At 39.7% G+C, this 25,142-nt stretch overlaps 1 protein-coding gene across 1 annotated transcript; it reads left to right on the top strand.

The window, feature by feature from the left end:
- Positions 1-816: 816 nt before the first annotated feature.
- On the top strand, positions 817-20,535 carry LOC121518854 (stromal interaction molecule 1-like). The gene is made up of 10 exons (XM_041801516.1): positions 817-1,268; positions 7,152-7,267; positions 7,765-7,939; positions 14,586-14,763; positions 14,943-15,110; positions 15,211-15,311; positions 15,671-15,906; positions 16,186-16,272; positions 16,383-16,446; positions 19,335-20,535. Exons 1-10 carry the CDS (start codon positions 1,234-1,236, stop codon positions 19,771-19,773), a joined length of 1,599 nt encoding a protein of 532 aa, XP_041657450.1. The 5' UTR covers positions 817-1,233; the 3' UTR covers positions 19,774-20,535.
- Positions 20,536-25,142: the final 4,607 nt, after the last annotated feature.

The raw sequence follows: 25,142 nt of genomic DNA, 5'->3' as shown, positions 1-25,142 counted from the left end.
TGTTCCTCTTTTATTAAAGAAGAGCTGTCAGCGTGGTTCTTTGTTCCTCTTTTATTAAAGAAGAGCTGTCAGCGTGGTTCTTTGTTCCTCTTTTATTAAAGAAGAGCTGTCAGCGTGGTTCTTTGTTCCTCTTTTATTAAAGAGCTGTCAGTGTGGTTCTTTGTTCCTCTTTTATTAAAGAAGAGCTGTCAGTGTGGTTCTTTGTTCCTCTTTTATTAAAGAGCTGTCAGTGTGGTTCTTTGTTCCTCTTTTATTAAAGAAGAGCTGTCAGTGTGGTTCTTTGTTCCTCTTTTATTAAAGAGCTGTCAGCGTGGTTCTTTGTTCCTCTTTTATTAAAGAGCTGTCAGTGTGGTTCTTTGTTCCTCTTTTATTAAAGAAGAGCTGTCAGTGTGGTTCTTTGTTCCTCTTTTATTAAAGAAGAGCTGTCAGCGTGGTTCTTTGTTCCTCTTTTATTAAAGAAGAGCTGTCAGCGTGGTTCTTTGTTCCTCTTTTATTAAAGAAGAGCTGTCAGTGTGGTTCTTTGTTCCTCTTTTATTAAAGAAGAGCTGTCAGCGTGGTTCTTTGTTCCTCTTTTATTAAAGAAGAGCTGTCAGCGTGGTTCTTTGTTCCTCTTTTATTAAAGAAGAGCTGTCAGCGTGGTTCTTTGTTCCTCTTTTATTAAAGAAGAGCTGTCAGCGTGGTTCTTTGTTCCTCTTTTATTAAAGAAGAGCTGTCAGTGTGGTTCTTTGTTCCTCTTTTATTAAAGAAGAGCTGTCAGCGTGGTTCTTTGTTCCTCTTTTATTAAAGAAGAGCTGTCAGCGTGGTTCTTTGTTCCTCTTTTATTAAAGAAGAGCTGTCAGTGTGGTTCTTTGTTCCTCTTTTATTAAAGAAGAGCTGTCAGTGTGGTTCTTTGCTCCTCTTTTGATAAAGAAATTCTGTCCAGATGTGAGAGAAAGTGCAGCTACAGCTACAGTATTTGATTGATTCTGATTATAAATGAAGCCCTTGGTCAGTTTGAGAGCAGTCATCAGTCTAGCAGCAGATTTTTTTTATGAACTGCTGAAACCAGCCAATCAGGAACAAGTACAGAAGTGCTCCTGACCTAGAGAGTTTATTTTTGTTTATCTGAGACTGGAGTGTGGTTCCAAACCCACTGAAGCTCTGTGTCTGTGTTTAGTGTATAACTGGACGGTGGAGCAGGTGCTGGACTGGCTGGTGGTCAGCGTGGAGCTTCCTCAGTACTCAGAGACGTTTATGAGAGAGCAGCTGGACGGGAAGGCTTTACCCAGGTAACAAACCCAACCACAACACCAGAGGCCTCCTGCAGCCAGACACGGGGAATGTTCTGACCGCTTCTCCCAGCAGCTTTTGGTTCAAATATGACTGATTATATTTTACACCATTGGTTCCCAACCTGGGGTCCAGGCACCCCTAGGGGGGCACCAAAAATCTCTTGAGGGGTTTGGGGTCCTGCCTGCTCTGATGTGCATTTATTTTTCATCAAACCAAGATTGGAGATAGAATGTACAACTGCATACAACGGCCACACAAAAGATTAGAAAAAGAAAAATCCATTTTTTTTGGAGAAAACATCTACATTTTTGAGATTATAAAGTCTAATATTTATAAGAAACTAAACTCAGTATTCCAGAGTATAAAAAATGTACATTTATGGGGAAAATACTGAACATTTCCAAGTTGAAAGGTTCTTAATGTAGACAAGTTAAAGTCAAAAGTTGTTAAATGTCCAACATGGTAGAGTAGTAAATTTAGCAGGAACTGAAACGTAGACCGTGTTTGAAAAGTCCACGTTAATGATAATGTGAGGATTCTGGGCTAAAACCACAAAGATCTCCTCATTGATCAGAAAGATCATTTCTTTAATCTGCAGCTCTAGTGCACAGGAAATGTCTCTATCTGGTCGGATTTCCTCCGTATAATCGTCTATTTTTGACTTTATAATCTCAACAATTCTACGTTTTGGTTCACGTAAAGTTAAAAATGTTGATATTTTTAGTTTAAACTTAACTTAAACAGATCATCTTTATTATTTTATGTTTTAAAGCCGTCCTAACACACTGCTGCAATAATGGATAGTTTATTCATAAATCAAGAACCTGTTCAAGAAGAAGGAGCTTTCATTGGATGAAATCAGTCAAAATAAATGTTTTTCTAACTGGGTCCAGGGGTCTTAGCTTTTCTTAGATTTATATAGGGGGCCTGAGAAAAAACTCTGTTTAACCCTTATATTGTGTTCAGGTCAAATTTGACCCGTTTTCACGTTTAGGTATGTAAAAAGTATCATTTGCTTTTTTTGACTTTTTTGACTTTTCCTAACCATAAATCTGTACGGGTCAGTTTTTTTGGTAGATATGCTTTAATATTAGTCTGTTAGACTTGGATATACACTTACCCATTATCTTCATTATAGGAAATAAAATAAGTGAATTTAAACAGTTTTTAAATTGAAAACGAGAAAAGGTCTATTTAGCCAAAAAAATAACATTAAAACAGTTTTTACATGGATATGAATACATACTGAGTTAGTTAAGAGGGGAAAAACAATATTGGATGATATTTAGTGTTTTTTTTAAGTATTTTCAAGCTGAGTTAAATCACGGGTCAAATTTGACCCTCTAACACTAAAGACGTGGGCAGCTTTCTAACACATTACAAGGGTTAACAGTAAAGCAGGAGGTACTGTCAGTGAGGTAATTTACAAAAACTACAAATATTTAAAAGAAAAAAAAAAAAAACATTGTAATTGATCATCAAATGTTCAATTACAGGATTTTATCCAAAGTCTCAGACATGACAAAACAGATGTTTTATACATCAGATTATCTGATGTGTACGCCCGGTGTCACGGTTTGACTGGTGTTGGATTAACTGGTGACACTCCAAGAAACTTTCTACTGTGCTCTTCGCTTCTTGATTTGAAGAATTTATCAGCGTCTTCAGAGACATTTATGTTCGTACGTTTGCAGAGATAATCATAAGAAAGCAATATTGAAGTGTTTGTATAGATTGAAACGGATTAAATGTCTCATTAATTCTGTGTTTTTTAATAAATAATTCTTTAACATTTGTTCCATCTTTTTTTTTTTAAAGGTTTATTTTGGGCATTTTTGCCTTTATTTGATAGAGGAGTACAGTGGATAGAGTCAGAAACAGGGACAAGAGCGGGGGAGAGACATGCGGTAAACGGCCTCAGGCCAGATTCGAACCCGGGCCGTGCGAGTACATGGGGCGCGCCTTAACCCCTTGGCCACCTGCGCCCCTTGTTCCATCTTTTTAACCTAATAGGAGGAGTTCCTTTAAGACCCTGTAAAGTAAAAAGTAATTGTAGGTTTGTTGTATGACAGCTCGCTGTTTTATGAACCTCCAGGTCAAATTTCAGTCAGATAAAACATCTCTAAGTCTATAAAGTTTAACTTCAAAATCATGAAAAATGAGGCAGTAAAATCTGCTACAGGATGATGTGGGCGTGTCTGTGAATGAGCTGAAGCCACGCCCACTCAGGAGAAATACTATGGAGTGGTGCAGGAATGAGTCCTAAAACGCAGAAGTCAGTTAGCATTTCAGCACTTCCGGTTCCCTGGTCTGAAAGTCTCGGGGATTTTGAGAGAGTTGTTGGGTTAAATGGCTGAAATAAGGTCTGTGGTGAACACACGTTCAGGAGAGTTTAACGTTTTATCCTACGACATAAATCACATCTGAAACATGCTCCATCTATGAATTGTGTATATTTTCACGTCTTCATAAAGATGGTTCTAAAAGACAGCTAACAAGCTAACGGCAGCTGAGCTGTTCACTTGTATCCGTGATGATGTAAACTCAGTCAATATAGCATGACGTTAGCTTTTTACTTTCGACAGATTAACAAACCAGATACGATGCTTATATTATCAGTTTATGAAGATTATATTTATGAACAAAACCTGTAAGTTTCATAAACTTTAATTGGACACAGTTCTCATTTTCAGCAATAATCCAAAAACCCATTGAAAAATCCCAAAGGCTCCATCCATGCTACCCTAACTACGGATTGCCTACAAAATCACGTCATGACTGCACCACTCTATACGATCCTCTCAGATTTAACAAATGCTACAATCTGATTGGAGGGAAGCAGTCATGTCATTAGCCCCGCCCCTTGACCTTACGTTGACCTCATGATCAGAGCACAGCTGCCTGGCTCTGGTCCAGAGAAGAGCCAAAGTCTGTTTCCTGTCTCAAATCTCTGTTCTGATGCTGTCAGTGATCCATAGACCACTGATTTAGATTTAGGTAAATTTACCTCCATAGACCACTGTGGCTGATAGATTTAGGTAAATTTACCTCCTTAGACCACTGTGGCTGATAGATTTAGGTAAATTTACCTCCTTAGACCACTGTGGCTGATAGATTTAGTAAATTTACCTCCTTAGACCACTGTGGCTGATAGATTTAGGTAAATTTACCTCCTTAGACCACTGTGGCTGATAGATTTAGTAAATTTACCTCCTTAGACCACTGTGGCTGATAGATTTAGGTAAATTTACCTCCTTAGACCACTGTGGCTGATAGATTTAGTAAATTTACCTCCATAGACCACTGTGGCTGATAGATTTAGGTAAATTTACCTCCATAGACCACTGTGGCTGATAGATTTAGGTAAATTTACCTCCATAGACCACTGTGGCTGATAGATTTAGGTAAATTTACCTCCATAGACCACTGTGGCTGATAGATTTAGGTAAATTTACCTCCATAGACCACTGTGGCTGATAGATTTAGGTAAATTTACCTCCTTAGACCACTGTGGCTGATAGATTTAGTAAATTTACCTCCATAGACCACTGTGGCTGATAGATTTAGGTAAATTTACCTCCATAGACCACTGTGGCTGATAGATTTAGGTAAATTTACCTCCATAGACCACTGTGGCTGATAGATTTAGGTAAATTTACCTCCATAGACCACTGTGGCTGATAGATTTAGGTAAATTTACCTCCTTAGACCACTGTGGCTGATAGATTTAGTAAATTTACCTCCATAGACCACTGTGGCTGATAGATTTAGTAAATTTACCTCCATAGACCACTGTGGCTGATAGATTTAGGTAAATTTACCTCCTTAGACCACTGTGGCTGATAGATTTAGGTAAATTTACCTCCATAGACCACTGTGGCTGATAGATTTAGGTAAATTTACCTCCTTAGACCACTGTGGCTGATAGATTTAGTAAATTTACCTCCATAGACCACTGTGGCTGATAGATTTAGGTAAATTTACCTCCTTAGACCACTGTGGCTGATAGATTTAGTAAATTTACCTCCATAGACCACTGTGGCTGATAGATTTAGGTAAATTTACCTCCTTAGACCACTGTGGCTGATAGATTTAGGTAAATTTACCTCCATAGACCACTGTGGCTGATAGATTTAGGTAAATTTACCTCCATAGACCACTGTGGCTGATAGATTTAGTAAATTTACCTCCATAGACCACTGTGGCTGATAGATTTAGGTAAATTTACCTCCATAGACCACTGTGGCTGATAGATTTAGGTAAATTTAACTGTTAACTTTCATAAAGGCAGACATCAGCTAACAACAGACTGGACTGAGATGAACTGCTCTGTGGTTTTAGATTGGAGTGTTATGGGGCGGAGCCATTCCACACTGTGGGCTAATGACATCATGAGCCCACATGATAGCCCCGCCCACATTAAACTCAGCCAGGAAAGAGGTGAAAAACTTTCTAACAGGCTAAAATCAGAATTCAGTCACATGTAGATCTCAGAGTTCCCACATGTTTACAGAAACCAGATTCACACATTTCTAGAGTGTTCAGACACATTTAGGATTTGACTTTCTGTAAATAAAAACCCTGTTAGTTTCTATTAAAGGCTTTATTATCAATAACAGAATAAAATGCTGACTTCCTGCATGTTTTTCTCCATGGTGATGTGTGCCTATTTTGGTATTGTGGACATAGTCCCACAAATATTCATGCATTTAGAGCAGCGTTACTCAACCTGGCGCAACCAAAGAGCCAAATTGTTGAAAAATGGCTTTGCAAAAGCCACAATATAAATGGGTTAAAGTGGAAAGTGAAAATAAGTGAAGGGTGGAAAAAAGGGGCAAAAAAAGAGGGGAAAAAGGGAAGGTAGGCATACAATTAAGAAAACTGGGTGAAAAGTAGCAAAAATGGACACAAAGTCACAAAAATTAAGTTACAGGTGGTCAAAAAGCTGCAAAAAATGCATGAAAAGTGAGTAAAATGGGCAAAAAAGCTGTTAAAAAAACGGGGAAAATGGCAGTTAATGGCAAAAGACAGCTAAATGGGCGAACAACTGCAAAGAAGCAGGACAAAAGTGGTTAAAGCTGATGAAAAATGGAATAAAAAGTGGCTATAATGGTCGAAAAGTTGCTACAAGAAGTGGTAAAAATGGGCAAAAAGCAGCAGAAATGGATTAAATGTGGCAAAAAAAATGTAAAAAAGGACAAAAAAATTGAAAATAAGCTCAATAATAATAGAGAAAAAATAAAGTTTAACAATTAAGTTGGACCATTAAAACCTACTGTATAAGTGTGGGAAACAAACTGATTAATGGTTAATTCTTGAGGTCAAAGTTTCCATTTTTAAGTTTTTCTGGGGAATAATATTTCAATTTAAGACGTAAAAGAGCCACATGTTGAGTATCACTGATTTAAACACGCTCCAGGACCAGACTTTCCTGGGTGCTAGGGGCCATTTTGGAAAAGTCAACCCTCAAAATAAGTTCTGCTGGTTTCTATGGCATGTTTAAGCTCCCCAGCATACAAGAACATAAAATATTCCTTTCACTCCAATGGGAACCAATCACTGTTTTCTGGAGTTCATGTTCGTGTAAACTGTTTATTTCAGCTCAAACAAAGAGCCAAACAAACGTAAAAACTATAGCAGCAATGACTCATGAACCTGCTAGATATGTTCTTAGTTTTTAAAGGTTTTAAATAACTCTCTGACATGCCTTTGGCCTTTGTTTACATACTGATGCTAAAAATAGCCTCTGTAGCTCTCTACCATCAGATTTCAGATGTCGGATTTTCCTTAAACACACCATGTTTCAGCAGAAACTGTAACTTCCTGTGCAGATGTATCTCTGCAGACAGTGTTGATGAAGTGTTGATGTGTCCCTGCAGGCTGGCGGTGAAGAACACCACGCTGACCGTGTCTGTGCTGAAGATTCTGGACCGGAGTCACGCTCAGAAACTTCAGCTCAAAGCTCTGGACATCGTTCTGTTTGGACCGCCGCCAGGTCAGAGTCCGTGTCTGAAGGAGGAAATGTGAGATGAAACAGAGATATCAGGCCCTCTGGTTTAGTTTAAAGTGTCTGTGTATCTTTTTATAAATCCATGATAAAAACAGGCTAAGACCGGGGGGGCTGAGTACCACTGCTCTGTAAAAAACATTTCTCTCTATGATTTGGTTTTTCATCTGCAGCCGTTTGCCCTTTCCACCAGTCCAGATCCAGGACTGATGCTGGGCTAGAGGTGGAGCTGGTTTAGTCTAAGAACCGTCAGAGAACTGCTTTACTTCGCGTATCAGAGAGCCATGTTATTACGTAACTGTAAAGACCGCTGTGTGTCTCAGCAGCGTTCATGCTCATAGCTCCTCCTCCTCCAGAACGACACCAGCACCAGATGAAACCATCAGTCCATGCTGAGTCCTAAAACCCTACGACTGCTGGGTCTGATCAGAACCAGACTGATGGTCCCATGGCCTTGATGTATTTATAAATGTTTCTGTGTGCAGGCAGACAGAACCGGTGGAAGGACCTCGTTCTGGGCGTGTCCATCCTGATGGCGCTGGGCGGCTGCTGGTTCGCCTACGTTCAGACCAGGAAGTCCAGAGACGACCTGGGGAAGCTAATGAAGGACCTGGAGGGTCTCCAGAAGGCCGAGGAGAGCCTGATGGACCTGCAGGAGAAGTGAGTTTAGTATTTATGGGTGATTTCACAGCAGGGACCCCGAGTACTGAGAGTCTGAGCACACTTGACCCAAAAGTCTGGTTCAGTTAGAACACAAGCAGACCAGATTCAGGGACGTGCCCAGATCCACTCGGGGCATTTTCACATGAGGCCTGATTGTTTGGGACCGTGCCCTGGCATGACTGCTCCCCTCCTCTCTCTCCTGCTTTTCTACTTTCACATTTTTAGCATCTCCTGTGGCAGAGCGTGGATGTACACAGTCTGATACAGTAGGGGGCAGTATGCAGGTCACTGGTTTTTGTAGAGACAGGATACGTCTAGAGGTGACTTTTTAACTCCATGATTACAAGGACCCTGCACTCAGCACGGCTACACCAGATCTTTATACTGTTTTTTTTGTTTGTTTTTTTTATCTATTGGTTTTACTGTACTTGTTTATATCTGTGAAGTGACCTCGAGTGTTCAGAAAGGCGCTTATAAATAAAATGTTTTATTATTATTCAGTCAGGAACACTCTCGTCATAGATTTAAACCATTTATTGCCAAATGGAATACAGTTAGAGTTGGTGTTATAGCTCTGCTTTTCAGAGTACTCCCTGGGTTAGCCAAGCAGCCTGCTTAGGCTTTCCAGGGAGTGCATGCAAAATCCCCCACATGGGTAAATACATACATAGAGATTTGATAGGATACAACATGCAGACTTAACAGGAGGAGGCTGGGGTGGAGGAGGTAATAGTTCAGACAGCAGCGATGGGGCAGCATAGGAGTAGCAGGGATAAGTGAGAGTGGAGACGTAATTTAAATACACCACCTTATTGCTAAACACGCGCTGTGATTGGTTGAGTGGGGTTGGGAATAGTGATTCGAGCATCAGCCTGTCAGCTGATAACGGCTGGGCGTATGACTTCCATGTCCTGCATGAACTTACGTAAACTTCATTTATCATTATTGATCTCCTCTCTACTGTGCTCGAGTACACATGGACTGTCCCTACAGAGGGCTCTATAAGCAGACTCAGGCACACTCATCACTGCCATAGAAGGCTGGATGTTCCTGAACATAATGAGGCAAGGACTAGATCAGGGGTGTCAGACTCAGTCCCAGCAGGGGCCTTATTCTGAACTTGGGTCTAACCTGAGGGCCTAACAGGGTCAAGATTTAACCATAAAATGTCAACCTCATTTTCACCAGAAATGAATTATGGGGGTAAAAAACTTGATAAATGATTTTAAGATTAAAAGGTGAACATAATAAGTTAAAAACTCAAAATCTGAGATAAAAAGTCAAACTTATAAGTTTAAAAGGTAAAAACATGACATTTGAAGTCAAAATGATGTTTTTAAAAGACAAAATATGAGGCAGAATACTGAAACCATGAATTTTAAGTCAAAAATTGAATTAAAATTTAAAATCATGATTTTTAACAGTCAAAATATGTGGTAAACATCAAAATCACGAGTTTCAAATGTCCAAATATGAAATAAAATTAAAAATCCTACGTTTTTAAGGTTAAAAAAACGAGATAAAATTTAAAGTTAGGACTTGAAATAGGCCAAAATGTGAGATAAAAGTCAAAATCATAATTTTAAAAGGTTAAAAAACTGAGATAAAAATAAAAATCCTCCGTTTTTTTAGGGAAAAAAACTGATAAAATTCAAATTCATGGTTTTAAAATGTAAAAAAACTGAGATAAAATTAAAAATCCTCCTTTTCTAAGACAAGAAAATTAGATAAAAGTCAAAATCATGGTTTTAAAAGGTCAAAAAACTAAGATAATAATAAAAATCCTCCATTTTGAAGGTAAAAAAATGGGATAAAAGTTAAAGTTACAAGTTGAAAAAGGTCAAAACATGAGATGAAAGTCAAAATCATGATTTTAAAAGGTCTAAATAAGATTTAAAATGTAAAATTATTCATCTAAAAGGATAAAATATGAAATAAAAGTGAAAACCACAACTTTTAGTCATAACTGTGAGATGCAAAATTGAAAATATAAAGAAAACACAAATTTCTCCTACATTCCTGACTTTTTATCAAATTATTTTTACTCTTTACTTTTTCTATTTTTGTGACTCAGCGAGGATGTTATTAATCATCCAGGTTTAGTTTACATTTTTATACTGGAGGAAATCTGCAGACCTCATACTGGTGGACCAGTTCTAATAAAAATATGGTATGATCTGGTGGGCCGGGTAGAACTGTACCCCTGGCCAGATTTGGCCCCCGAGCCTTGAGTTTAACACCTGTGGACTGGAGGAAAAAGCCGCTCTGTTGCTGTATCTCCTTTATGTTTTATGCTGCTTTCTGTGAGGGAACTAGATTATTCTTGGGGGGTGGAGCAGCCAGGAATTACTCCCTGCTACTCTTGGCATCATCTTTTGGTGAGTACGAGCCCCCCGGTGGTAGAATTTACATACCATGGGTTTAGTAAACTCGCTCACCTCAGGCATTTTTATGCTCTAGCCTTGATGCGGATATGGACATAGGCCGATGCTTTCATGTGTGTGTTTCTGCGTGTTTTCTGGAGCCGGACGGATACTAACCAAACACTGCGATACCATCACAGCTGAGGTGATTCAGGTATCTTGGCAGGATGCCTCTTGTTTGCCTCCCTTCAGAGGTCTTCCAGGCACGTCCAACTGGAAGGAGCCCTCAGGGTAGACCCAGAACTCAGTGGAGGGATTATATATCCCATGTGGCCTGGGATTCCCTCAGGATCCCCTGGAGGGGTGGGAGGAGTTGCTGGGTAGAGTTATGTCCGGGTTGACTTGCTCTGCCGTCCTTTTTTCTGTTCCTTGTATGTTGAAATAATATTTGACAGTCACGCTCTGCATCCTGCTGTTTGGATTGTCTCGCTGAGGCTCATCCACGGGCCGCTTCCCCTCCCTTTAAACTACCTGTTAAAGTTGGCAGCACACACTTACAGCCCAGAGGGAAATTCAGTTCACTTTAGTTCAATGTTGTTGATCAAATACATGTCATGAGTCACTTATCAGTGGTGATGCTGAGCATCCACACTATTGATATTTGCATCAACCATTTTGTTTATTATTGTTCTTCCACTCTGGCTATCTCCTCCTTCATACTTTGTCCTATCCACACCGTTTAAACTTCAAAAAATTCAGTTTCTTTGTCATTCGACTGCTATGATTTTTCTCATTTCTGACTTTTATAGTTATTAAAATATAGTTATTGCATGCTATTTTCAGCTATTTCTATGCTTTTTCAGTTACTTTTAGGCCAAAATCAGCTATTTTTATGCTATTTTCAGCTATTTTAAGGCCACTTTCAGCTTTTTCATCCTTTTTAGAACTATTTTTATCCTTTTTGAGCTATTGAATGCCAGCTGCTTTATTTTTTTTTCATGCCATGCTATTTTCAGCTATTTTGAGGCTACTTTCAGCTATTTTTAAGCTATTTTCAGCTTTTTTAGGCTACTTTCAACTATTTTTTTATCCTTTTTTGAGCTATTGAATGCCATTTTCAGCTACTTTTATGCAATTTTCAGCTACTTTTATGCCATTTTATGCTATTTTCAGCTATTTCAAGGCTACTTACAGCTATTTTTAAGCTATTTTCAGCTTTTTTAGGCTACTTTCAACTATTTTTTTTATCCTTTTTTGAGCTATTGAATGCCATTTTCAGCTACTTTTATGCAATTTTCAGCTACTTTTATGCCATTTTATGCTATTTTCAGCTATTTCAAGGCTACTACAGCTATTTTTAAGCTATTTTCTGCTTTTTTAGGATACTTTCAACTATTTTTATCCTTTTTTGCCCCACACAATTTCATCATCATTATCATTTGCAGTTCTTTTTAATAAGCAGGAAATAAAACCAATTAAATGGTGAATCTCAGACTCAAAGTCTTCTCACCCAGCCTGACCTACCATCTATCTGTCATCTTTGTCCATTTTATAACAACTAAGAGGTTAAAATGAAGTGACCACAGAGTAAACACTGACGTTAGCATGGGGATAAATTTAAACTGAAGGACAAACAGCTGTTAGCCCTGCTAGCGCAGATAGCTAACCTCTCAATCAGATTAAATCCAGATTCATGTTTGATAATTAAAAAGAATTAACCTTCAAACCCGCTGTAACCACCAGGGAATAAGTCATCTACTCTGGGAGTGTAGACGCTCTCTGCACAAGTGTTCAGTCTGAAGTCCTTATATGGGCAAAGAACAGCCAGCAGCTCAGTCTGCACGCTCTCACACACTAATACACACATCTGATACACACACATGGAGCATACACACATATGATAAACACACATGGAGCATACACACATCTGATAAACACACATGGAGCATACACACATCTGATAAACACACATGGAGCATACACACATCTGATAAACACACATGGAGCATACACACATATGATATACACACATGGAGCATACACACATCTGATACACACCTCTAACACACACAGATATCCTACAGTCAAACAGACACAGTATTACATACATGTATGTGCTGTAACATGCCTTCTTAAGGCTCTCAGCTCCTCTGCTCGTCTGTTTCCTCCTCACAGCTTCAGTCATGGAGGTTTGTGTGGTTATTGCACATGTGCAGAACTCTGCTAACTAGAGAATGCAGTCTATGAAGAAGGTACACTGTGAATGATGCATGCTGAAAACACTGACCCTTTACTGCTAATGCTTTGTCTGAAAAACCTGAATGTCACAGAATGTCAGTCTGTGATGTATTTTTTTTCAAAAAGTGTTGATGAATGCATGCTATTAAGAACTAACAGACTTAACTAACAGACTGCTGTTTAACTGACGGTAACTGCTGTTTAACTGACGGTCACTGCTGTTAAACTCCTCATTGTTGCATCTCAACATTTTATGCCATTCAAGCCTCTACTTGATGTCATTATAACAACTAAACCTCTTTCACTAGTTCAGCTGTTTGTTCACACTTCTCTTAATGCACAGTGGAACTCATCAGAATCTAGCGGGCAACAGGCCTGTTATGACTCAGCTTAGAGATGATGCAGTCAGGAAGCAGAGTTGCAGAGTCATTTCTGAACATCTCCTGTCTTTACAAGAACTGTCATATCCAGTCAGCATGGACTTACTTCATCCTCAGAGCTGCACAAATGTGTGGGTATGCAGAGGGTCATTGGCCTTTTAAAATGCTTCCTCTCTAATAAATCCTTTTAGCCCCACCTAGAATTCAGGTGCTGCACGCAGACAGCATGAGTTAATATTATAAAATCATATATGTGGAGGGCTCACATCTGTGGGCGGGCCTAAGAGTGTGTGTGTGTTAGGAGCAGATGGACAGTTTTCAGTGTCAGTAGATTAGATCTAAACAGGTGCTGATGTGCCGAGGACAGGTCACATATACTGTTACACTCACATTCTCTAAAGCTCTGTCACAGACAGTGCCCCTCCACACCCATCCATATCCACACACACTTTATACTGAGTTATTGTGCCTCCTGCTGGTGATTTAATCTCTCAAACTAAAACAGTAGCAGAACAGTACTATAGTGACTCAGTCTCTCCACGATTAAGGGGAATCCTTTACTACTGTTGCCGCCTTAAATGCCTGGTTTGCAGCCCCTTAACTGAAGGAAAACTTGCTGTGTTTGCAGCATTGTTTTTCAATAACATCACCAGAGAGGGTAAATTCAACCACTTTATTGTTTTGAGTTGCGTTATTTACTTAAACCTGGTATAAACTGATATTTCCAGCTGATATATACCGATATTTACAGCTGATATAGACTATTTACTACTGATATAGACTGATATTCACAGCTGATATAGACTGATATTTACAGCTGATATAGACTGATATTTACAGCTGATATAGACTGATATTTACAGCTGATATAGACTGATATTTACAGCTGATATAAACTGATATTAACAGCTGATATAGACTGATATTTACAGCTGATATAAACTGATATTAACAGCTGATATAGACTGATATTTACAGCTGATATAGACTGATATTTACAGCTGATATAGACTGATATTTACAGCTGATATAGACTGATATTTACAGCTGATATAAACTGATATTTACAGCTGATATAGACTGATATTTACAGCTGATATAGACTGATATTTACAGCTGATATAGACTGATATTTACAGCTGATATAGACTGATATTTACAGCTGATATAGACTGATATTTACAGCTGATACAGACTGATATTTACAGCTGATATAGACTGATATTTACAGCTGATACAGGCTGATATTTACAGCTGATATAGACTGATATTTACAGCTGATATAGACTGATATTTACAGCTGATACAGGCTGATATTTACAGCTGATATAGACTGATATTTACAGCTGATATAGACTGATATTTACAGCTGATATAGACTGATATTTACAGCTGATAGAGACTGATATTTACAGCTGATATAGACTGATATTTACAGCTGATATAGACTGATATTTACAGCTGATATAGACTGATATTTACAGCTGATATAGACTGATATTTACAGCTGATACAGGCTGATATTTACAGCTGATAAAGCCTGATATTTACATCTGATAGAGACTGATGATGTTGATTATTCGGTCGATGTTAATGTTGATTAAGCTGTTGCTGATGTTGTTGTTGATCACGTTGATGATGTTTTTGCTGTTTTTCTGCCAGGCTGCAGAAGGCTCAGGAGGAGCAGCGCTGCGTTCAGGTGGAGAAGGTGAAGGTAGAGGAGGAGCTGAGGAACGAGATCAGCTCAGCCAAACAGGAAGCTCAGCGTCTGCGAGAGTTGCGAGAGGGAACAGAGAACGAGAGGAGTCGGCAGAAGTACGCGGAGGAAGAGCTGGAGCAGGTAAACCACAGAGCGACAAACCCACTCTCTCAGACTGATAGGGGGGAGACCGACGACAAACTGACATCGAGCAGAAAATATTGTTTTTATCTGAGCAGGTAGACGCTCATTCCAACAGCCGGTATATTTAAGGAGGTGACTTTCTGTGTATCCCGTGAGCCTTTGTGTTTATGTTGAAGGTCCGCATGGCACTGAAGAAGGCGGAGCGAGAGCTGGAGTCACGGACTCGCTGGGCTCCACCTGAACCTCTGCAGAAGTGGCTGCAGCTGACGCACGAGATCGAAGTTCAGTACTACAACATCAAGAAACAGAGCGCCGAGAGGCAGCTGCTGCAGGCCCGAGAGGGGGTGATGAAGCACACACACACTGATGATGATGATGACGATGAAGACGATGATAAAGATAAAGCTGATGCTTCTGATGATAATGATGTTTTGTTTGTTTCAGGCAGAGAAGATCAAGAAGAAGAGGAGTTCTCTGTTCGGGACTTTTCACGTGGCTCACAGCTCTTCACTGGACGACGTCGACCACAAGATCCTCTCTGCCAAGTGAGTGACCTTTGACCCTAAACTCACATGTACTTCTTTAAAACCCACAATGTGATGACTGAGATGTTATAACAGCACTCCTGTTGCTGCTTTAATAGCATTGCTATAATCTCTCCAGGGCATTCTCCTGCACGCTTTGAAGGATTTTCTTCAGACTTTGCACAAATATCCACTAAGACTCAGGGATGCAGTGATTAGATTTTGGAGGTTAAAGTTTTTTGGAATATGCAGAAAATCCATGTTTGTTTTCCTGAACTGTGTCTAAAGTTGTAATGATTGTTGAAACATTCCCACAACGGTTGATTTTGAAATCATCAAACCGTCTCTTTCCTCTGATTAACCCCGCCCCCGCTCCTCAGACAGGCCCTGGCAGAGGTGACGACAGCGCTGCGGGAGAAGCTGCACCGCTGGCAGCAGATTGAGTCTTTGACGGGTTTCTGTGTGGTCAATAACCCCGGTCTGGGAGCGTTGGCTGCTGCTCTGAACCTGGACCCGTCCTTCCTGGGCCTGAAACCTCCGACCCCTCAGCACCTCCTCCTCTCTGATGACCTGGACGACATGGACGAGGACATCCTGTCTCCGGGGACGCTGCAGTGTATGTATGAGTCAGTTAGGCAGGCGTACATTGTGGTTACCAGCCAACTATAACAGTCATGGTGGAATTACGGCTCATACTGTGTGACTTTATAAATAACTTCTCTGATTTCTGAATGTAATTTTCTTCATGCTACAATGGTACAGTCTCATTTATCTAAATCATCATGACACGTTACTGGCAAAGATGATATAATATCCCTTTTATTTACAAAAAAATACAAAAAAACAAAGTAATGTCCATTTTTTGGTCGTCTCTCTCCTGATTGGCTCCCTGCAGATGCAGCGTGGCAGATGGACCGGCGAGTGAGTGACCTCTGGCCCCTGAGTGGCATCGCAGACACCCAGTCGTCATGGAAACACTCAGGTGAGCACGGAACTTAAAGTGAAAGAACTGTCATGTTTCTGTTGGGCTTTAAATCATTCGTTTCCTCATGAGTCGTTTTCTCTGCGGTCTTCCTCTTTCCTCTCCTGCAGCTCAGAGTCTGATGCCCCTGCGACCGAGGATAGGAGACCCCGCCATGATGTTCGGCTCTCAGAGGTTGGTTGAAGGGCGAGATTTACTTAAACAGGACGGGTGTGGCCGTACCTCGCCGTCCCGCCCTCCCAGCGGCCAACCCCGGCAGAATCGCAGCCGCTCCATTGGCCAGCTGGAGTTCCTTCCTGTGCCCTCGCCCTCTCTCTCCTCCTCCCTGTCTCACCCCTCGATCGGCCCCACCTCCCCTCTTCACCTCCCTGTCCTGTCATTCTGTCCTCCGCCTGCTGACTCTGCTTCTTCCTACACCGAAAGCGCCGCCCATTTCTCTGCTCTGCTCTTCCGTTCTTCTTACTTCCACTCTTCGGAGGCCGCGTCCAGCTCCCTGCCTGCAGGGGGCGCTGCAGCAGGCCAGAGGCAGCGCTGTCGCTCGGGCAGCTTTGGGTATCTTCCTGTGCATGGGCGTTTTCTGAAATACTGACCAACTAACACGGCAGAAGATGACGAATCAGTGCTGAGATGTTTGTGAATCTGGAGTTTGTATGAACTGATTCTTTACTCCTAAAATACCTCCCCCAGACTGCAGGAATGTAAACGTCACTGAAAGAATAAAGACAGAAATGCAGTAGAGGATTACTCCAAATCCATAGAAACATGTTAATATTATGTAAAATATCCCTGATATCTGATGGTAGTGATGTTGGCTAGCAGTAGCCAGCCTTCTGCGGCATATTAACAGTGCTTAGTCCAACTAAGGTCATTGTAATAGCAGCAGACAGAAAGGTAACAGTGAAGAACTTCAGATGGGGGGCAGGAGGGGATTTCTGCATAAAGAGGCATTATCAATATGATAAAGTTCTGTGCTAAATACGGCTGTGCCAGCTGGTCAAATTGAGGCACTTGGAGGCAAAAAAGTTTCAAAAGCTTCTGGAAAAAAGGCGGCAGAGCTGAGGGAGATCCTCTGTCTAAAGTCTGGAGGAGCAGAGTCAGGCAAAACTCACATACGGTCCATGTCCACCAGGAAGTCTGGTTTGAAGAGAGACCAGCTCTCACACAGGAGTCAGCTCCTGTCAACCTCACCGAGCAGATGGATTGTCCAGATTCCATGTCTGTCATCAGGCTTTAAAAGGTCAAAATAGGAGTTTAATTATTATTTCTATTAATCTAAAAGGTTAAAATATGAAATAAAAAGTCAAAACCATAACTTTTAGTCATGAAAGTTATGACTAAACTTTTGACAGAATTAATCCTGTTTTCCTTCAGATGAGGTTGATATATGAACGTGTTTTCTGCAGGAGCTTGGCTGCTTTGCTCAACACTGCCCCCTTGATTACCTGTGGTATTACAATATTTGGATTGTAGAAGTAATTTTTATATGAAGAATAAGGACAGAAAGCTCCGTCTGTATCTGAATGCTTAACCCAGTGATACTCAACATGTGGCTCTGGAGCGTCATGTGGCTCTTTTGTGATGATTTGTGGCTTTTTAATGACTTAATTTAAATATAATTCACCAAGAAACCCTTAAAAAAGGGAAAATTTTTGCTCCTTTTTCACAATATTTGCCACTTCTATCCAATTTTTGCCCCTTTTCACCATTTTTTCTCCCAATTTTCAACCATTTAATCTACCTTTTTTATAAAATACCACTTCTTTCCTAGTTTTTGGCCATTTTATTCACATCTTTTTGCCACTTATCCCATTTTTGCTTTTTTCACAATTTTTTGCCTTTTTCCCCTATTTTGACACTTTTTTGCCACTAAATACCAATTGTTAACTATTTTTTTGCCCATTTTTGCCACTTTTTTTGAAACTTTTTACCGATTTTCAGCCACTTCTATCCCATTTTTGCCCTTTTTCCACCATTTTTTTTGCCAATTTTCACCGAGTTAAGCTACCTTTTGTCATTAAATACCACTTTTTTACTGTTTTTTGCCCATTTTTGCCATTTATTGCAACTTTTTACCCATTTTTTGCCACTTCTATCCCATTTTACCATTTTTTCTCCATATTTTCAACCATTTAATATACCTCTTGTCATTAAATACCACTTGTTTACTATTTTTTGACCATTTTTTTCACTTTTTTGTCACTTTTATCCCCATTTTTTGTCTTTTTCCCCATTTAAGCTACTTTTTTCCACTAAATACCACTTGTATTATTTTTAGCCCATTTTTGCCACTTTTTGGCAACTTTTTACCCTGTTTTTGCCACTTCTGTCCTATTTTTGCCCCTTTTAACCATTTGTTCTCCCAATTTTCACCCATTTAAGCTACCTTTTATTATTAAATACCCCTTTTTCGTAGTTTTTGCCCATTTTAGCCACTTCTTTTTGCCACTTTATCCTATTTTTGCCCTTTTTCACCATTTTTCACCCATTTCAGCTACCTTGTGCTACTAAATACCGCTTGTTTCCTATTTTTTTGCCCATTTTTTTCCACTCTTGACTGCTTTTTACCCGTTTTAGTCACTTTTCACTCTTTTTTGCCACTTTTTTACCATTTTATATCACCTTTAATTCATTTTTTGTCACTTCTCACCATTCTTTGCTACCTTCTGACCCTTTTTCCACTTTTCCTCCCCATTTTAATGCCCTTTTCACTGATTTTTGTTGCTTTTTGACCATTTTTGCCACCTTTAACTTATCGTTATTGGACTTAAAGTTGTTTTTTGCTTCACCTCTTAGATTGTGGCTCTTGCAAGTGTATTTTTCAACTATTTGGCTCTTTGGTTGAGCAGGGATGAGTAACACTGGCTTAACCCGTCATTCCAAACCGCTGTAGTTTCACCTCCACACACCTGAAAGACTTGACCTCTGTGACCTCTGTGAACGTTGAGGATTAGCGTAGCAGCAGTTGCTGATTGGTCTACAAACCAATCAGAGACAAGAAAAGTTAGCATGTCATCAAAGTTTTCATCACTGTGCTTACTTCTTCTTCTCCCTCTTCCTTTCAGAGACATCCTGAACCGCTCAGACTCTGACTCCGCCCTCCCTCTCTCTCACGAGGAGTCCCGAAGTCTCTACAGCTCCAAACCCTTCCTCCTTTCCTCCAGGCTCCACCCCCTACAGGGTCACAGCTCCGGGGGAGGAGGAGGAGGGGGCTTGGAGAAGAGCTCCAGCCTGGGGGAGCTTAGGGGGAGCTCTGCCGCCGTCCTGGCCTCTGCCTGCTCCACCCGCTCCCTCTGCATCTCGTCCAGTGCCGCCGACAGCCCCGCCGTCTTCCCGTCCTCCGCCTCGTCCAGCTCGTCGGGGAGCGGACGGGGGCCGGGCCTCCCTCTCCCGACCAGGAGGAGTCCTGTGGAGGAGGACGGGGCCGAGGAGAGCGAGTCGACGGGCAGCCGGAGGAGAAACGCTTTTAATAAGATCTTTAAGAAGAAGCAGGGGCGCCACTGAACGCACAGAACTGTTTTATACTTCATCTTTCACAAATCCTCGTCACCATGAACCAGACTGTCGCTCACCGCAAACGTCACATTTCTGCTTTTTTATTCAATTTCCTGAAAACTGTTGGGTCATTTTTCTGAATCACTGAGGAAAGGTCTGAGGAAGAACTTCACAAGGACAGAGCGATGTGTTCTCGATGGAAAACTACACCGAGGGATATTTTTGATTTTTTTTCTTTATTTGAACAGAAAATATGGTCGAAGCTTTGAGAAAATCTTCATTTTCTTGTGTAGAAGCCAAAAAAGTTTCAAGAAACCAAAATAATCCCTGACCCCAACCTGACCTTGACCCCAACGAGCATAAAGACTGTGAACAGCAAACAGAAAACTGGACTGAAGTTTGTTTTTCTTCTGTTTCTTTAATTTAGAAATGAAATATGGCAGAAGTCCTGAGAAAATGTTTTTGATGTAAGAGCCAAAAAAGGGTTCTTTATATTTATAATATAATCTAGAAAACTCGGTTCCACCGATATACAGAAATGTCATCACAATTACAAACGCAGTCACCAACATCCCACCCTAACCCTAACCCCTACTCCTAACGTAGACCCTACCCTAACCCCTTAACCCAGCGGTGTCAAACTCATCCACAGCAGGGGCCGGATTCTGAACTTGGTCTAACCTGAGGGCCTAAAAGGGTCAACATTTAACCATGAACTGTAAAACTTATTTTCACAGGTAATTCATTAAGGGGGAGAAAAACTGATGATAAATGATCATGAGATTTAAAAAAAAAAGAAGTCAAAATGATAACTTTAAAGGCTCAAAATCTGAGATAAAAAGTCAAAATATTAGTTAAAAAGGTCAGAACACAAAATCAAAAGTCAAAATAATGTTTTGAAAAGGCAACTACATGAGATAGAAAGTAAAAATCAGGAGTTTAAAGGTCAAAATAGAAGATAAAAAACAAGATCATTAGTTAAAAACAGGTGTGTCAAACTCAGTCCCAGCAGGGTCCGGATTCTGAACTTTGGTCTAACCTGAGGGCCTAACAGGGTCAAAATGTAACCATAAAATGTCAACCTTATTTTCACCAGAAATGATTTATGGGGGTAAAAAACTTGATGATAAATCATTTTGTGATTAAAAGGTCAACATGATAGGTTTAAAAACTCAAAACCTGAGATTAAAAAGTCAAACTTATAACTGTAAAAGGTAAAAACATGACATTTAAAGTCAAAATGATGTTTTTAAAAAGCAGAAATATGAGACAGAATATTGAATCCATGAATTTTAAAAGTCAAAAACTGAAATAAAATTCAAAATCATGATTTTTAACAGTCAAAATATGAGGTAAACAACGCAATCATGAGTTTAAAATGTCCAAATATGAAATAGAATTGAAAATCATGCTTTTTTTTTTGGTAAAAAGATGAGATAAAAGTCAAAATCATGACTTTAAAGGGCTTTAATTGGATTCAAAATTTAAAATTATAAATCTAAAAGGTAAAAATATGAGATGAAAAGTCAAAGTTATGAGATGTAAAAGGAAAAATATGAAATAAAAGGTCAAAACCATAACTTTTAGTCATAACTGTGAGATGCAAAATTGAAAATATGGAGAAAACACAAATTTCTCCTACGTTCCTGACTTTTTATCAAACTGTTTACCTTTTCTAATTTTTATGACTCAACAAGGATGTTATAAATCATCCAGCTTTAGTTTACATTTTTATACTGGAGGAAATCTGCAGACCTCATACTGGTGGACCAGTTCTAATAAAAATACCATATGATCTGGTGGGCCGGTTTTGACCCCTGGGCCTTGAGTTTGACACCCCTGCCTTAGATATATCAAAGCAATGAATGGTGGATTACTAGGGCAAAATGGCATGCTATTAACCACAATCATGACTGGTGGCCAAAGAATGGCTAATATATCCTAATACTGAGCATTAATGTTTGATTGTACGACTTCCCTCTGGTCCAGAGGGACATTTTAAATATTTACATCCATGGTTGAGTTGGTTTGAGCTCTCAAAGACTATTTCTATTTCAGATTTGATCATATCCTGTAGTTCTGGGGTTTCACAGCTAAAAAAAGATGCTTAAAAATATTTAAATCACTTACTCTGATTGCTTTGAGCTACACAGGGAAGGGCTCCATGTTGGTGTTTACCCAGGAATTACTAAAGCCACCCCTGCATGAAATTTCATCTCAGACCCCCCCAGGCTGCTATATTCAGTAATCAAGTCCCCTCGTTGAAGACGCCATTTTATCACTAATTTCCTCCTGATGTCGCCTTATTTAACTTCTTCTCACGGTTTGATGCTCACATGTAAAATTTAGCATTTCTGCACAGTTTGGATTCACACGAGGCCAGCAGGATGTGGCGTTTAATCAAATTATCTTTATTTACTCTGAACAAAGCGCCACTCTGGTTTATTTATAGAGAGCAGCTGTCTCTGAGGGCTGCTTTGTCAGGACTACATTACCCAGAAATCCCTTCCATCCTTTCATGCTCTATCCTGTTTAGGCTCCCAGCTGCCTCTGGGTGAGAGAAAGGGAAGATCAGCAGCCAATCAGAGAGCTCCAATGATCTTAGCAGTGTTTTTATAAAAACTGTGTCATCAGAAACAAAGATGTGTTCATGCTGCAGAATTCATGTTTTTATTTATGAATATGTGAAATAAATAAATTTACTGGTGAAGATTTCTGTTTTCTTTTTTCATTTCCTTTCAAGGATGTTTATATTTGAATATTTTGGCTTATAAACCCAAATCTCAGGTGACATAACTCAAAAACTCTATCTGTAAAATCAGACGCCCATTTCAGTCAGATGAGCCTGTTTTACACTGTCCATGGTGCATTCACTGACCCCTCAGCTCTGCAGGAATTCTGTCAGCAGGAGACAGATGTTTGACCAGCAGGTGGCAGCAGAGAATCACCAGAGCGGTCTGTTTCTAAGGTCAGGTTCAGCTGTTCCTGTTTAATGTGGGTTTATTTCCCTCCAGTTATGAGCAGAAGCTCTTCTCCGTTTATATGCAGCTTATTCCTGAGGCTCTGTAATGATTATAGGAGGAACTTCCACTGATAATGACGACGTAGAGGAGATGTTTGTCCAAGAGCCGAACCGTCAGCAGCAGAACTATCCTGTTTAACAGGAACAAACGCTGAAAATTTAAATAAAAACAATCATTTTTTAAGTGGTTAGTTGGGTTTTCTAAAATGTTCCTGCAGAGTTCTGATCAAGCTGAATTTGTGGCTTTAAAGCAGGGGTGTCAAACACAAGGCCCAGGGGCCAAATCCGGCCCGTGGTGCAGTTTTACCCGGCCCACAGGATCAGATCATATTTTAATTAGAACTGGCCTGCAGGTCTGAGGTCTGCAGATTCCTCCAGTATAGAAATGAGAAATTAACCTTGAAGATTAAAAATATCCTAAAGAGTAAAATTAATGAAATAGAAAGTAAGGAATGAGGGAGAGAAATTAATTTGTGTTTTAACTTAATATTTAAAATTTGCGTCTCAAAATTCTGACTTAAACTTAGCATTTTTACTTTTTATCTCATAATGTGAACTTCAAGATTACAATTTTAAATTTCAAGTCATATTTTGAAATTTGAAGATTACGATTTCAAATTTAATCTCATATTTTGCCCTTTTAAACTCCTAACTTTGACTGTTAATCCCATATTTTCACTTTTTAAACTCACAATTTAGAATTTCATCTCATACTTTGACCTTTTAGAGTCACAATCTTTAATTTCAAGATATATCTTGACCTTTTAAGATCAAAATTTTGTTTTTTCAGCTCATATTGTGACCTTTTTCAACTCCTAATTTTGGTTTGTAATCCCATATTTCGACCTTTTAAACTTATGATTTTGTATTTCATCTCATATTTTGACCTTTAAACTCCTGATTTTTACTTTCTATCTCATATATTTGCCTTTTGACAACATAATTTTTACTTGATTTTGTGTTCTGTCCTTTTAAACTAGTATTTTGACTTTTGATCTCTGATTTTGGAGCCTTTCAACCTATCATTTTCACTGTTTTGGTTTTTTTTTTTATCTCAGAATCATTTATCATCAGTTTTTCTCGCCCTTATCTAACTGCCTGTGAAAATAAGGTTTACAGTTCATGGTTAAATGTTGACCCTGTTGGGCTCTCAGATTAGACTTAAATTCAGATTTCGGCCCCTGCTGTGGTTGAGTTTGACACTCCTGATCTATAAAGCTGCAAATGATTCCAAAAAAGTGTTATCAATGTCAAACAGCTGGAGGAGCATTTTGACACTAATTATCAACAGGTCAGTCACATGACTGGGTATAAAAGGAGCATTTTAGATAGGCAGAGTCTCTCAGAAGTAAAGATGGGCAGAGGTTCACCAATCTGTAAAGAACTGAGTCTAAAAACTGTAGAAAATTTTCAGAAAAATGTTCCTTAATGTAAAACAGTGAAGACCTTGAATCCCCAAAGAATCCCCAGATGTTAGAGCTGCCCACGCCATAGGCACTAATGCAACCCCATACCATCAGAGATACAGGCTTTAGACCTGAGCCAGGAGAACAAGCTGGATGCTCCCTCTCCTCTTTAGTCCACAGGACACGGCGTCCAAGGTTTCCTCTGACCACAGAACAGTTTTCCATGTTTCCTCAGTCCATGTTAAATGAGCTTTGGTCCAGAGAAGACGGACCACGGTGTTTCTGGATCCTGGTCACATATGGCTTCTTCTCTCCATGATCAGCTTTAACTGTCATTGGTGGATGGCACGGCCATCTGTGTTGACAGACGATGATTTCTGGAGTGTTCCTGAGCCCATGCAGTGATTTCAGTACAGAATCATGCCTGTTTTTAATGCAGTGGCCCCTGAGGGCCCCTTCAGCCTTGTCCCTTGCTCTCAGAGATTTCTCCAGATTCTCTGAATTTGTTGATGATATTATGGACTGGAGATGGAGGAGACTCAAAGTCTTCAATACTTTACATTCAGGAACATTTTTCTGAAAATTTTCCACATTTGTTAGACTCAGTTTTTCATAGATTGGTGAACCTCTGCCCATCTTTACTTCTGAGAGACTCTGCCTCTCTAAAATGCTCCTTTCATACCCAGTCATGTGACTGACCTGTTGATTATTAACCTGGTTAGCTGCTGTTTGTGATTCTTCCTGAACTGGTAAAATGTCTCTGCTTCAACATGCTGAGACTGTTTTTTGCTTTTCTGTGGTATTTATTTGATCATTTCTAATCAGCAGATGTTCCTCTTCTTTGTGTTGCTTTCTTTTGCATCCTTTTATTTTCTTCTTTTTTTGTTTGGTTTTTGATAAACTACAGACCAGCGATCACTGGGAGTCTGAAACAATAAAAGATTGAACAA

Source organism: Cheilinus undulatus, linkage group 12 (assembly GCF_018320785.1).
Source record: "Cheilinus undulatus linkage group 12, ASM1832078v1, whole genome shotgun sequence".
In the NCBI taxonomy this organism is placed as follows: Eukaryota; Metazoa; Chordata; class Actinopteri; order Labriformes; family Labridae; genus Cheilinus; species Cheilinus undulatus.
The sequence above is the reverse complement of the archived record's forward strand: the minus strand, read 5'-3'. Positions and strand labels throughout refer to the sequence as shown.